The sequence below is a fragment of the Megalobrama amblycephala genome, linkage group LG20, assembly GCF_018812025.1.
Source record: "Megalobrama amblycephala isolate DHTTF-2021 linkage group LG20, ASM1881202v1, whole genome shotgun sequence".
Lineage (NCBI taxonomy): Eukaryota > Metazoa > Chordata > Actinopteri > Cypriniformes > Xenocyprididae > Megalobrama > Megalobrama amblycephala.
The window spans coordinates 23,177,752-23,193,735 of NC_063063.1; the positions used below are offsets into that span (position 1 = coordinate 23,177,752).

The 15,984-nt window shown below is 37.5% G+C and overlaps 1 protein-coding gene across 1 annotated transcript; it reads left to right on the forward strand.

Moving 5' to 3' along the window:
- Positions 1-511: 511 nt before the first annotated feature.
- On the forward strand, positions 512-14,631 carry ccdc57 (coiled-coil domain containing 57). Its single transcript, XM_048170639.1, is given in 21 exon segments — positions 512-846; positions 1,233-1,692; positions 1,787-1,895; positions 2,569-2,670; positions 5,192-5,349; positions 5,429-5,503; positions 5,712-5,912; positions 6,360-6,518; positions 6,895-7,057; positions 7,299-7,421; positions 8,313-8,490; positions 8,625-8,816; positions 8,952-9,052; positions 9,301-9,501; positions 9,651-9,707; positions 10,226-10,448; positions 11,045-11,187; positions 11,458-11,586; positions 12,150-12,191; positions 12,193-12,337; positions 14,298-14,631. Coding segments are annotated over 20 exon segments (3,090 nt in total). The 5' UTR covers positions 512-846; positions 1,233-1,294; the 3' UTR covers positions 14,489-14,631.
- Positions 14,632-15,984: the final 1,353 nt, after the last annotated feature.

Here is a 15,984-nt window from a genome sequence, read left to right on the forward strand (position 1 = left end):
TATATATATATATATATATATATATATATATATATATATATATATATAAATTGTTATTATATATAACTCACACTCACACTATAAATGCTGGGTTAAAAACAACCAAAGTTGGGTTAAATATGGACAAACCCAGTGGTTGGGTTAAATGTTTGCCCAACATGCTGGGCAGTTTTATTTAACTCAACTATTTATTAAAAATTACACACACACACACACACACACACACACACACACACACACACACACACACACACACACACACACACACACATATATAAAAAAACAAATAACAAAGAATTTTCCATTACTTATTATGACAACTTATTAATATTTCTTTTCAAACAAATGTCTCGGAAACGCTTTATAACTTTACGATAAGCCTGATGCTTTTATTGCGGGAAACACTAGTCATTCCAGAAATAGAGCACAATCAGAAGTAAACTCATAATTTCCGCCTTTCAAAGTAAGCAGATGACGCTCAGTTGTAAAAGAAGAAGGGGGAAATAGATTGTCTTTGACTAGATTCAACCAGTTCACCCAGAACGGATGTTGCTGCAGACGCCTTTTGTTTCTATGGAAACTCTCATAGTTGTGTTGGCGCTGAGCTAGACAGAACTTATGCTATGCTGGTTAGCTAAGCTGACCGAAACGTTCAACGCGAACTATTTTAGACATATTCAGCAGCTTTCTTCTAGAGTATTTGTGTATTATGACTTTTACGCAGTTCCGGTCAACTTTATTTGTGACACAAACATGAAATAATAGAACATTCGCTGTGCTATATGCAAGCTAACCGGAGTAAATACACGCAACTTAATTCGTTCTTGAGCTGATATACACAGGAAGGTAAACTAAATGACTATTTTAATTATGTGAAATAGTTTAAAATAGCGTATGTTCATGAATTTAGCCTTGTTTTGTTTTCATATGAGCTATCGCCAAAAACGTTGCCTGTCCACACTTGACAGTTCAATGTTTTGAATATTAAAATTTGTTATAGCTGCATAGCTGCACGTGCACAAATTTTTTGTTAGTTGTTTTGTTTCATTCTTTTTAGATCACAAAGTATGTAATTCAAGCAACGTCATTATCAGATTCCTAATTACTAACTATATATATATATAAATTAACCATTTTATGTCTTCATATGATGAATTGGGGTTTCATTAAGCATGTTTATTTCAAAATATCCTCTGATGGGCACTTTGTAATTTGTTAACTTGTTTTTACAGATTTGCTGTAACAGGATGTCAAGTCTTGTAGTGCCCTGTTGTTCAACATCGGCTTCGTAACAATGCAGGAAGCTGTGGACCTGGAGGCCCAGCTGGCTTGTAAAGAAAGAGAATGGAAAGAACTTCAGGCTTTACGGATCCTACAACTGGAGACTGCTCTAAATGAAGCCACATCAGAGCTGTCCACCCAGAGAGAGCGTTTCCTCCGCTTGCGTGATGACTTCAAGTATAATCTACGTGTGTTGGAGGAGAGGGACAAAGAGCTGGAGCGTTATGATGCCTTGGCAGCCCGTGCTCAGACGGAGGACAGTGTCAGGCGGGAAGAGGTCAGTGAGCTGAGGATTGAGATTGCAAAACTCCAAGATGCCCTGAAGGAGCAGCGGAAGGCGAAGGAGGACATAGAAGTGCAATATCAGAAGAGAGGAGTCGAGCATAGAGTCAAATTGGAAAAAGTCCAGAAGTATGACCTTGTTTCTTAGGCTCATCCACATTGGTTTCTAAATTGAATATTTGATTTTTGTGTAATATTGATGACATTTGTTCTTGCTTTTTAGCATCATGGAAAGTGAGATTCAAAAACTCAGGGAGGAGAATGAAACATTGAGACGGGATCTCCAGCGGCGAATTCGAGAATCTGATGGGGAGCTGGCATTGCAGAAACAGGTATGCTGTCACCCACAAGATGGTAGACACAATCATATGGGTGACATCCATACCTGGCTGTACATTTGTTGTGTTCAAAAAGCTGAACTATATTTAACTTGACACGTAATGGCCAAACACTTCTGTCTGCACATGAATTAACATCAAGGCCACAGAAAAACAAACAAACATTGACCTCACTAATAGAATAGTCATCTATTGTGGCCCATCCCTAAATTTAAGTTACAGAATCTAAAGCTGGAAGATCTTGCATATTTACAGTTATGGTGCTGTTTCTGGTCTAAAAATTAATCCACAAAGTGTATATCCTGGGTTTAATGCCAGGAAATTGTATGTTATTTAAAGTAAACCCACTGACCTAAAAGGATTCCAGATGGCAGGAGCTCTTATTTGTTGAGCTGTGACAACTAATCACCAAAGCAATCCTCACCTCACTCTGTGAAGTAAAATGATAAGGCCGTGAAGGATCACAGATAATGTTTGTGAACTAAAGCTATTTATGCTGTAGTGCAATCAGGTCAGTTCGAAAATAGGTTATTGTTCAATGTTAGTGTCACTTGACTTTTGACATTTGAGTGTTGTTTGAGCACAGGCATACAAGCGTTTCATAAAACTCTTTATGACGGCATTACTAGTGTCATTTATATACAGTGGGTGTTGCAATCCACAACAGGAAATGATGGCAGATTTCGACAGTGAAATGAGGAAGCGGGAGCATGAATTCCATCTGAAACTGGATGAAATGACCAGTGTGGTTCTCTCACATGAGCTCAAAGTAAGACTCACATCCCATCAAAACTTTTATGAACTTCATGTTGGTGGTCAGGGCTGTTTAGACCATTGGTTGTCAACCTTTTTTACTCCAAATTTGTACCTCCTATACTTATTTTTAGTGTTTTTAGCAATATAATTAAGATTATGTTAATATAACTAACTTTAAATTGTTTTAAAGACACATTGTAGCCCTTTGGAAGTTTTCTAAGGGCCTCCAAGTGGACCCCGGACCCCTGGTTGAGAACCACTGCTTTAGACACTACATGGCCAGACGTATGTGGATGAATTGAAAAGTCCACATGAAAGATGAATTGGAATGCCGACGTGAGCTAGGCCCCAAATGTCAGTGGCTAAACTCATACTCGTACCTCAGGGGTGTCCAAACTTGGTCCTGGAGGACCACTGTCCTGTTGAGTTTAGCTGCAACATGCTTCAACACTCCTGGCTGGAAGTTTCTAGTATTCCTAGTAAGACCTAGCTGGTTCAGGTGTATTTAATTGTGGTTGGAGGACTCTGCAGGACAGTGGCCCTCCAGGAGCCGGATTGGACTCCCCTGTCATATCTGAATGGGCGCACATTCCCACAGCCAGGTTTTAAGTTATTTTTGAAAGCCTTTCTAGAAGAGTGGAAGCTGTTAGAGAGCACATATAGGTGTGATATTCAGGTATTACATACATTTTTGGCAATATTTATTTATTTAATTTATTTATTGACCTTTATTTAACCCAGAAGTCTTAACCCTGCTCCTGGGGACTCACTGTCCTGCAAAGTTTATTTCCAACCTGCTTTAGCATAACTGCCTGTGTATTTTCAAGCGTTCCTGAAGTGCTTGATTAATTTCTTCAAGTGTGTTTGATCAGGGTTGGAGCTAAACTCTTCAGGACAGTCGGTCCCCAGGAGAAGGTTTGAAGACCTCTGATTTAAACAGGAGAAAACCTCACTGAGATTAAAAATCTCTTTTACAGGAGTGTTCTGGCCAAGATAGACAGTCCAGATTTACAAACACACATATGCAACAACAACAATATATAATAAAAGAAACATAAAACGTACAATCACATCATTGATTCATTCTCTAGATCACACATGACAATTTTAAAAAGACTGAAAGACACCAAAAGAATGTAGCATCAGTTTAGTTTGAAGAAAATTGCAGTCTGAGGGGGCGGCATATTATGTTTTACCAAGTTCAGTTGTAACAAGAGGTACATAAAGATTATATAGCTGGGGTGTCCTAACCTGCTCCTGGAGGACTGTTCTGCAGTTTAGCTCCATCCATAATTAAACTGACCTGAACCAGCTAATCAAAGGGTGATTATGGAGTCAGCCATTTTAAGGGAGCATCGATGCTCACTATGTAACCTTAATAGAAGTTAACAATCACATGAGCCAACCCAATAAACATCATGCTAAATAACATAAACAAATAACATCAGAAAGATATCTGTGCTGCTGTTGTTCATAAATGTGAAGGAAAATCCATTGGAATCCACTGCCGCTTCAATATATATCTTTTAAGTTATTAATCAACGTTTATCTTTCTGTTAAATTATTTGAATGACTTTTTTAACGTATGTTAAAGCATTTCTTTTCCTTTTCAAACACTAGAAAATAAGTGTCTGTACCTCTGACTGAGAGAAAAGTACATGTTATCAGTATGTTTTGGGAAAGTTTCCTGCTCAGAGCAGAGCTCAGATCAACTTCAGCCTTGACGAAGTTGTGAATCATGAATATCTGTGTATGTGCGGTTCTTTGTACTGGTGGACTACTGGCACTCTGATTGAGACCAGCAGACGCCATGTCATGACCCCAAAAGGACATCCAGTACCTAAATCTAGAGTCCCCTCGTCAGCATCGTGACGAATGGAGATATGCTTCTGACTATCTGTCCATGTGTGGAAGATTACCAAATTTGTCTGTTTTCCTTAGCCAATCAGAATCATTCAACCTGAAGTAATGACGTAGTTAGTTGACTCTGTTAGAGTATAATTGGTGTGGAAATGTGAATGTACGCAGAGCGGCCTACGAACTCTTTGAGAGACTTGAAGCTGGCTTCTGCTGATGAAACTGCAAACTATTCTTCATTAAATTTTTCTTCAATTTATAAACTTTGACTCTGGGTCTTTATTCAACATATCTGGTTTCAAGGGTCCTAAACTGTTAATCCCCAACAAATGCCAGTAGAGACGTTGTACAATGAGGATGTTGTCATTTCGCCAAAAATTTAGCCATCAGTGTCCAAATGTGTAGTGAGCCAGGGTCCTTACTGTTCTTACTTGTGCCTGAATTGTGTGCATGATATACTGATTCAGTACGGAGCTGAATGAGACGCACCCAAGGTTTTCAGATTCCCTAGAAACTTCCAGGCAAGTGTACTGGAACTAAACTCTGACCCTCCAGGAGCAGGATTGGACACCCCTGCTATATATTATATCTTAGTCTTGTATAGTCAAAATATATTGTAGTCTTAGTGATCTTTTGCATGGATTAATTTGAGTTTAATTGTAATATTAATCATCCAGGAAAAGCTGTTGAGCAAAGAGCTTGAGGTCCATGCCAAAGCTCACAGCCAGACCACAGAGGCCCTGCAGGCCTCTGAAGAACTTTACCAGCTGGCTCAAAAAGAGATTCAGCACAGAGACTGGGACCTAAAGAACACCACTGCAATGAAAGACTCCAGGTAAACTGACACATGCATTCTAAAAAAGTTTTCTATTTCGAATTTTGAATGTAGTAAGATAATGATTACTGTTTTACAGGATAAAAGAGCTTGAGGTCACACTAAAACAAATGGAGAACAATTATAAAAAAGAGCAAGAAGCCTACATCAGGAAGTAAGTACTGCATCTAGAATTTGGAATGCTCTGTCCAATCCAAACATACAGTAAAAGCAAGTGACGAGTGTTTTTACATCCTAATGACAAATTTAAAAAAACTGTTGATGTTATGAACCTTTCCTTGGTAGATTAATATGCATAGCTCATATTACTCTGGGTAGACCAGCATGTCTTGCTCTGATGATTTGAAATTGAATATATGCAGGCACGCAGAGCTGGAACGAAGGTCTCGGGAGAGAGAGGATGCACTGGGTCTCATGAGAGAGGCTCATGCCAGGGAGCTCCAAGAGGAGAGGGGGAACATCTCAGAATTGCAGGCCCAACTGGACAGGATGATCCTGGACCATGAAAGGAGAGAAAAGAGCCATACGGATGACCTCCACCACAGAGACCAGCAGATACAAGAGTAAGACATATCAAAATTGAAATTACTACTTATAGAAATGTTCTGTGGTTCATTTTTACTTGCCAAGCTGCGGTTTAGAGTACATGTTATCTCATAAAGATGCAATGAAATGCAAAATGGTCCATCTGTGTATATGGAAGGCAATGCATTAGCCATGCCTCCTGCTGATGACTAAATTAGTGTAAATATATTGAGAGGAAATGTGTGGGTGTCTCTGAGCACTAGGATTATATAACATGTTTAAAATTCAAGGCCTCAAGGTAACAAGTGCTACTAATTTTTCTGTGTTCATAATTGAATGTTTATAAATTGAGATGCACAGGCTAAGACAGGCAAAAAGTCTGCTGTTAGACTTATCTATACTTGATCGAGAGCCTTAACTTATGTTTGATACCACAGATGTAACCACATCCAACTTAGATTTTAATCTCTTATTTGATACCAAAGGCTCAGAATGCAGCTGGAAACAACTCGATCTGGCTGGGATACTTACATCAAGCAGGTCTCCAAAGAAAACGTTGCCAAGGATACAGAGCTGCTTTCTGCAGGGGAGAGAGAGGCCAAAGTGAGAGCAGAGCTGGAAAGGTGTAAAGAGGATATAGAGAGGTGAGGGGTCACAAGATGAATAATTGCATACCTTTTTACACAACATTTAATTTAAACTGCATTATACTGTGAGAAATAAAAGTGTGCACCATAAGAGTGCACCAATAATAAAGTTATGGCTGATAAAATATTGTTTATGTAATGGTGATAACCAATCAGATATTAAAAATCTATACTATTTTTGTCTAAATAAATTAAAAATAAAACACTAAAAAGCCTATAATCAGTCATTCTTAAATATTTCAACTGAAGTGTATGCATCAAAATTATAATGTACAGTAATATAATGTTATAATGTACACATCTAAGAGAAAAAGAGAATGCATAATTAAATATCCAAAATAAAAAATGACTTTAAAAAAGTAATTTCTGTCAGGTATAAGCAACAGGTGTCTAGTGGTCTGCAGAGGGAGCAGGCACTGGAGCAGAAAAGAGTTCAGCTGGAGTTGGACTGGGAGCGGCGCTGTGAGGAGGTGCGTTCTGAGAACTACCTGAGGAGCGAGGAGCTCATCCAAAGCCTTGCTCAGGCCAGGGACCAGGTGAGCTGATGCACAGTCAGACAGTAAAAATATTCTTAAAAATAGTCTAAATAAAGAAATTTAGGAATTTTTTTTTTGTAATTTAACCTGTAGTTCAGTTCTAGCAAAAATGTCTATTTTTTCACCAGTGCCATGACCTCTATTTTCTTATCAGTCAGTGTTTCCCACAACCTTCTGGACTTGGTCAGAAGGTTATTCTGTGTAAGGAAGTAATGTTTTATGTTTGATTATCTTCCCTAAGGTAAATGCTGAGTTAAGAGAGAAGGAACGAGAGCTGGAGGAGACGGTGACGCTGCTGAAAAGTGTCACTGTAGAGCGAGATCAGGCACTGCGTGGAACCAAACCAGCACTAACTGGAATTCAGGTTGGACCACACACAGCTTTCTCTATTACACCAACCAGACTGATATTTAATACTATAAAGGAACCTGCTACCATTTAGAATCTGCTTTAGCTTTGGAAAAAAACAAATGTGGTATGACGACAGCTAAAGGTCTGGTGGGTATCCTGTCCAACAATTCTCTGGGTTTCATGCCAAAGTGTCTGAAGAGTAGGAGTCACACAGCATATGAAGCGAATCATCTGACCCTGAGTTGCCCCTGGAGGATTGTTTCTGTCTAGTTGCCTAGAAAAGACAGCTTAATTTAAATAAAACAGCAGACATTGTCAACGTCCACAGCATTTTTTTTAAATCTAAGACCCAAGAATAATTCTATTAGAGCTTTTATGAAGTGATATGTCATAATTAGCTGAGAACAGAGTTCTGTGGTTGTTCATATCTGCGCTGTCAGCTGTTTGGTAGGTCATTTATCAAGAAACATTTAAGAGACTTTAAATAGCATGTCAGCAGAAGATGCTTGGCTACTAACAGAATGTTACTTTGAAAGTTCACATTATGTGCAAGGAAAGGTTATATCCATAACACCACATATCCATATATTCAGCACAGCATAACTAGTCTTATGTATCAGCACTTTAAATTGCCAGTTGGCATTTTTTTTCCAGCGACCATAGTCTAACCGTAAAATAATACATGTTTTTTTTTAGCACACATATTATTATGTTTGTGGTGTGTGTTCAGTCCTGTAATAACTTGTTGACTGATTGAAAATTCAGATCTTTAAAAGTATGTCAACATGCACAATCTCTTGCCTCCACCTAGTGGTAGCTAATTGGCTTATACCATCATCTGATTCTTTCACTACTGCGCCTCTCTGTCTTGCATAGCATAAAACAATGCAAACTTATCCAACAGGCATCTGCAGTAGACAACAGCAGTTTCCCATCAGAAGAGATCAGGAGACTCCAGCAGCAGAACAGCAGTCTTAGAGCAGTGGTGACTGAAATGAGGAAAGAGATGGAGAACTTGAGCAAGCAGATGCCTGTAGCTCACAGTCATAACCGGACCACAAATCCAGAGCTCAGCACTGCAGGTACAAGCGGTCACCAGATCAATAAGGCAATAAAAGGAATTTATAAGAATATTTTCCCCACTTTCAGAAATGTTTGAATTTGTTGGGGAATAATGATTAGAATTAGGAATTTAAAATAATATTTGGGGTTTCAGGGACTACAGACTACAGTCAGGCTTTGGAGAAAGAGATCCAGGAGCTTAAGGTCAAATGTCGTGATCTTGAGGAGCGGCTGGAGGAGTCTTCCAAGACAGTCAATACTGCCAACAATCCTTCCCTTGCGTTCCCTGTTTCCCCTGACAATGCTTATCTTCAAAACCATATTAGATCACTTAATGAGACTATAGGTGATTTAAAAATATAAGCTTAAACCTTCATCAAACATAATCTGTTATGTAATACTGTGGTTTGAAGATTTTTATCTTCTGGAGTACAAGAGTCCTGGTAGGAGCACAGTGTTTTAAAGAAGAGTTTGTTTGCAGGAGGGCTACGAGTGGAGAAAGTAGCCAGTGCCGCTGCTCTAAAGAAACAGGAAGTGAGACTGGCTCATTTGGAGTCTGCTGTGGAACAGCTTACCCAGCAGGTAATGATTTTAGCCCAACTTACCCCAAGCATCCAATAATTAGAACGCATAATATTTTGTAATTCTTGTTCAGATGGAAACACTTTTAACAGATAACACACTTACCAATTAATTCAGTGCTTAGATTCAGTGTGGTGTCAGTATACATGATGCGCTCTTGTTGCTTTTTGTGTGTTCTTCAGTGGTTTTCATGATCAATTAGGCAGAGTTGGCTATTCTGAATATATACTGTATATATGATTCTTCAGTGTCACTCAAAACACATGGAGAATGAGAGCTTACGCCTAGAGCTGGCCAATCACAAGAGGGCAGCAGCAGCTGAAGAATTGAAGCTTAAGCAAAGATTGGCAGCTACTGAGCTGGAGTTGAATGAAGTGAAACAGGAAGCAGAAGAGTACCAAAAAGGCAGTTTGCTCCACAACCTGGAGACTGTTGCCCTTGGCAACCAGGCAAGTTTTAAGTATATTTAAATTTAAATGATACTTCGTAATAGATGCAAAAAAAACAAAACAAAAAAAACCCATGATCTTTTCTGCCTTAAAGAAACAAAATTGTTAATATATTTTATAATATATTTTTCAATTTGTATTGTGTCCAGGTGTCAGCACTGAAGGTTGACCTTGCAAGCAGAAGAGAGCCCATTGTCCTTAATCAGGTACAGCATTTTAGTGCACCATGATATACTGTATGTTTATAATATAATATAATATAATATGAACCTTAAAACTACATAGCCCCATTAAATTTTCCTGTGCGGGAAAAATATCTATATAGCGTGGTCACTAGCCACAAATTAATTAATCATGCCCACAAATTAATAATTTGTTCCCTTGTTTTAGTTAAATCAAAATGAGGGAACAAATTAGTACGACATGGCCATGATATACTAAAACAAGGGATTGAATTAATAAGTTGTGGGAATGAATTCTAAATTTGTGGCCACGCTATACTAAAACGAGGGAATAAATTCTTATTCGTAGCCTATATATGTACGTTTGTCCACGTCACATGCGGGGCTCCGTATTTAATCAGAATCCGTTGCCAACTAGTTGTATCTGCAGTTAGGACTACTGACCAAACAGGATTGTCAGTATATATTACTAACATGAATGGTTTCTTATCAGAAGTATGTTATGTGGTTTCCTAAACAAGAATGTCTGTCTGGTATTTAAGAGTGAGATGGTAAAGCAGCTTCAGGAGGAGAACTTGTCCATGAGACAGCAGCTGCTGCTGTTGCAGAGTTCAGCCAGAGGGGGCGCCATGGGTGATGTTGCTCTGCTTCAGTCAAAGCTCAAACAGGCTGCACGCTTGATCTCCGGCCTCAGTCAAGACAAACGGCAACTCATTGAAATGGGCAACAGGCTCCGGGCACAGCTGATAGAAGCAGGACTGGAGGGTTGGTATTGGTTTTGAAGTGTACTATTTGGTTTCATTAGTATTCCCAACCAGAATGAATTCAAATGTTTTAAATTATGTGAGGAATTATCTCTGGCTCAAGAGGGATAAAAAGAACCCTCTTCTGTTATTTTGTGAAAGGGTACATGGGGTTAATTCCCATAATTCACCTCTCATTGTTATGCTGGTGCCCCATCACAATGGGCTGATCCATGTTTGTATCAAAGGATTAAAGAAGCCTTAGTTTGATTCTCAATAGAGAGCCCAATGCTTATTTGTCCCGGAAATTCTCCATGCTGTGTGTTTTGCCTTGCTTCAAAACGGTTTATGTCATATAACTTGAGAAGTCATTTACTGGCAAATCATCACTGAATATCAACAACACATTCCAAAATGTTTACTTCCTACATCTCCAGTTTGATGTTCTATGCATTTACTGCCAATCTTAACATTTAAGTTTTTAAAATTGCCTAAATGGACATCAGGGATGTAAACAATAACCTTTATGTAAAATTTTTACATTCTTTAATTCAAAATATGCCCTTTTAAAGCCTTTCATGTAGTTATCATTTTTTTTTTTTTTTTTTTTTTTCTCAGTTCCACGACACTCAAAGGTCATTCTCAAACCAAATGATCAACAGCACAGCTTGGAAAAAGACCCCTCTCAACCCGAGCATGGGGTGCAGCCAAAGAGCCGCTTATCAACCCTGGAACAGCTACAGTACCAGCTAACCACTCAGGTGACTTAGGCAGGAGAGGGACTTTAATCAAAGCAAGTTCACTGAATTGATACAGAGAATATATTTCATCATATTAATCAGTTTGGCCTGTGCAAATGTACTGAGTTGAAGATTTAGACACAGCTTTTATGCAATGTTACTCTAAGTCAAGGCCACTGGAGCATGGCAAAGGTCAGCGATCACTCTGTTGTCAGATGCATGAAGATACATGGATAATTATGATCAGACAAAAATGACATTAAAATATATTTGTTTTGAATCTTACTCTAGGAGCTACAATATGCACAGAGAGATCAGAGTAAGAAAACAGCGATTATAGTCCGACCCCAATTCTCTGAGAGTGAGAGTTCAGATAAAAAACAAACCACCAACCCATGGGAGCCACCAGTCAGAGTCCAGGTACTATGACTTCCCCACCCCATAAATATATTTTACACATACACTAATGTTCAAAAGTTTATTGTCAGTGCATTTTTTTTAAGAAATTAATTTTATTCAGCGAGGATGCATTAAATTGATCAAAAGTGAGATTTACAATGTTTCTATTTCAAATAAATGTTGTTGTTTTGAATCCTTAAAAAAATGCATCACAGTTTCCACCAAAATATTAAGCAGCAAAACTGCTTTCAATATTGATAATAATAATACACCATATCAGCATATTAGAATGATTTCTGAAGGATCACATGATCACATGACTTTGCTATCACAGGAATAAATTGCATTTTAAAATGTATTAAAATAGAAAATAGTTACTTTAAATTGTAATAGTATTTCACTAAATGAGTTTTTACTGCATTTTTAATCAAATAAATGCAGCCTCGGTGAGCATTAAACATAAAAAATCTTAACCAACCCTAAACTTTTGAAGGTAATCTATGTAATTTTATTTGGTGTAAAGAGAGTGAATCTATTGTAGTTGTTTCAGTGTTTCAGTTCTTTTTCTCTGTTCCTTCCTCAAGTCTATGGGTAGAAAAGAAAACACTCCGCCGCAACGGAACCAATCTGAAGCTTCCGGTGCGACTGCCCGGGTCATCCCACATTCTGCTGTCATCTACAGGCACCGATGATTCCCTAAAGGATGTGTGGCAGATGTTGGATCGGGGTTTGAGCTCCTCTGTGTTTTCTCCAAGTGACAGTGAGGACAAAGGTGAGCAGAAAAGTCATAAATGGGCCACTTCAGTCTTCAAACCATTTATATTCAAACATAACTGTTGTATGGTGCCTGCTGTTTTGATGACTTAATAGGGCGTTTAAGTACAAGCCAGGAAGCTAAAATATGATTAAGAAACTTCCTTTGTAGTTCTCCTCTCGTAACTAACTTTATATCACTGTTTAGCCATGTTGAATGAGTGAATGGATAACGACACACGTTCTCTGAGTGTGAAATTTCATCACTTGATTTGAAAGGAATCATGACAGAGCTGCATGATTGGATTCGAGGCCAAAGAAAAGTTGCCAAATCTATGGACATAATGTTGATAAGACCATAAAGCCATTTGATTTTTTATTTTAATCAGTCAAATCAGTTTTACACTTTTCTCTTTTATGGACATTGTCATTTACTGGCATGAAATAATGCCTTGTTATTAAAGGCTGATTTTGAATGAGAATTGTCTATACAGGCATATTATCTAATCTGTTAAGCTCTCTTTAGACATTGTATTTCGTCTCTTTAAAGGTGGCGTCACATCATGATGGTACATCAGTTTCATCAGACAGCTGATGAAACCATTTAGAGTGGCAAAATGTCTTCAATAAATTGAATACAAAGTCCAGTTGCTTTGACTAAAAATATACCAGACATGATTTTTACCTCTATGTACCTTGGACTGACATTTGAATCATTTGAAATCCTTGGCACTGAAACAGGTACTTGCAGTGCTGACTGATGGATTGACTGCGTGCATAGGATTCAGACTAATGTACTCTGTAATAAGCCACGAGCCCAGGCAAAAGGTTCAGAATCAGTGTTGCTTCATAGTACATCATTTAGTCCAAATATCAAATGATGTTTACTTAGAGAGCATTTCAGCATCATTCACATGCACAAGTGAAGAGTCAGAAAGATACAGAAATATACAGAAGCTAACATCTGAATACAAGTGCCATTGACCACTGTTTGGGGTCAATGACAAATAAAGATATCTGAGAAGATAAGGAGAAATCTTTTAAAAATAGAATTTAAAACATTTGTACCAAGGTTTTTAGAATGTATCTTGTCTTGGTGTCACATGGTTTTGGACTTTTTTTGTTTGTTTTCAAAACATGCTTTCTTAAAAAGGTCAAATATTGTAAGAATTTCAGCCTTTTAATTTTTATTTTTTACAATCTTTCACCAGTTTTTTTTACTTTAAGCACCACCAAAAATATCAAAATGACTTAATTCAGAAAAGAAATCGAAAAGAGAAATTGTATTAAATAAAGCGTGTATTCATATTTTATTCTACATATATTTTTTAATCATTTCATAGAACCAGATAAAAATGTCATTAGCTATGTTTCCATCCACCTATTTTTGTACATAAAAAATAGGTTTTGCATAAATGTGCATAAATTCTAAAAATCTGCCTAAAAATGCATGTGCGCAATTTTTTTTTTTTCAGATAAGAAGATGTGCATAAACTATGATAGAAAAAAAAAATTACCGAATAAATCCGCAACAAAACGTCACTTTGCTGCAATAGAGGATGTGACTGGACAATCGTACTAACCAGTGGTCATTCTGACGTGACTGAGCCAATGTCTGTCGTCAGAAGGGTTGGGTAAAATTACCTCCCAGAACTGTCTTAAACGATTGCATTTAGGAAGTGACGATTTTGTTCTCTTGAACGCATGGGATGGCATTTATTCCAAATGTTTCATGCGATATTCTAATGACGCATACGTTAAATTCACAACTTTGGATGGAAACAGCTACAGGCCCATTTACAGAATGTCTTTTTTCTTAAAGCACTTTTTTCTCAAGTGCTTTACTCAAGTGATGCTTCATGGTTACAGGGATCAAACCAGTAGCTTTTTAATTACCACTTCTGACTTTCAGCCAGTATTCTACAGGGATTTACATTTTTAAATTAAGGATTTAAACTCTTATCTTATTGCACTCTCAGGTAAAGTGGCTATGGCAAACAGAGGACACCCAGATAATAATCAGCCTCCTACTCCACTGGTCAGCGTGGAGGGCACCAAAGCATCACTCCAGGAAAGGAAGAAACAAAGTCGTACAACATTTGTACCTGCTAAAAAGACACGTCCTGCAGGAAATCAGGCCAAGATTCGAAATTACAACAACAAAGACTGAAAAAAGCCATGATCATTTTGGGCGACGCTGTTTGAGAGACTATTCTATTTGAAGTGCTGCATTTTTATTTGTTCACTTTGCATCATGCATGGTTTTGTTTTTTTGTAACATTTGTAAATGTTCTAATAAATTATTGCATTATACTCCTAGAGTTTATCTATCTTATGTATTACATTACTTGTTTGTCACATGTTGTCCGGGTTATATACTGTGTTATTGTAGATCTTTTGCACTTCGTGAAATCGATTGATGCTCTAATGTAATCTCATATTTTTACAATGACAATAAATTTAATTATTATTATTATTATTATATACATGTAAGTCTTTTATAATGAGCAAAAAACACCAACAAGGATAAGGAAAAATAAGAATTTCCAGACTATTGCCCCTATTCAGTTTTCTAAAATATAAAATGAAATATTTCTGAAAAATGTATAAAAAAAACAAAAAAAAAATCATTGAAGCAGAGTTTATAACAAAAGTTTAGTGATCATTTTATGATCGTCAAACATGACTGAATTTATTCAAGGCTCACATTTTCATTACCCAAAACTGTCTTTACCATAATTGAGTGTCTTTTGAACTTCACTAAAAGAATGTTTTCTCAAATGCCACTCAAACCAGCAACAAATAAAGGAGCAAACGATCATCTCAATCAGACTGTACTTTGCTGTTTGGTGATCTTGCAACATCAAACAACATTTACAGCATCAAACTGATGTGTCTGAGGTGAATATATGCAGGTTTTGCACGTTTCAGGTTTCTTTTCATCATCTAAACACGTTATCCCTTCGAGAAAACCAATGAAAAAAAATTAAAATATTTACAGATGACTACTTTATACCAAATATAATGCTGAAAATAATGCTGTAATGAATCATTAATGTTAAATTTAATCTGAAAAATCTACAGAAAGAAAAAGTAAGAAAAGTATAGAATTTTGAAATGGAAAACGTGTAGGAACCATGTCTGGCATACCAATAATATAGTTTTGATTTATCAATAAACATTTAAACGCAGTACATGAACATCTGGCTCTGTGAGAGATACAGATTTATCTTTTTACAGAATACATAGAAAAATGATGTAGTCAAATAGGACTCTGGTATTTAAGTAGTATTTGTATAAGTGGATTCATACAGTGACACTTCACATTCTGTGTAATGTGTCCTTTGTGTACCTTCAGTAGCCCCTCATAATGACATCACAGCCGCAGCAGGTGTAGGATTCCACTCCTCCCATCGCGTTGTCCTGACATCACCCTATCTCCTAGCAACACCCTTGCATTCATTCTGATTGGCTGGTTCTACACACCTCCGCTCACTGATTGGTGAACTTCTTTTCACTGGCAACCGTCAAAATGTTATTCACCGTGTCTCTCACGTGTCTCAAGAGCTCAACAGCGCCACCATAAGACACCCGGTACAACGCCATCTGTGTGCTGCTGCCCTCATTACCAACAGTTACATCTACACAATGTGTATTAGACAAACA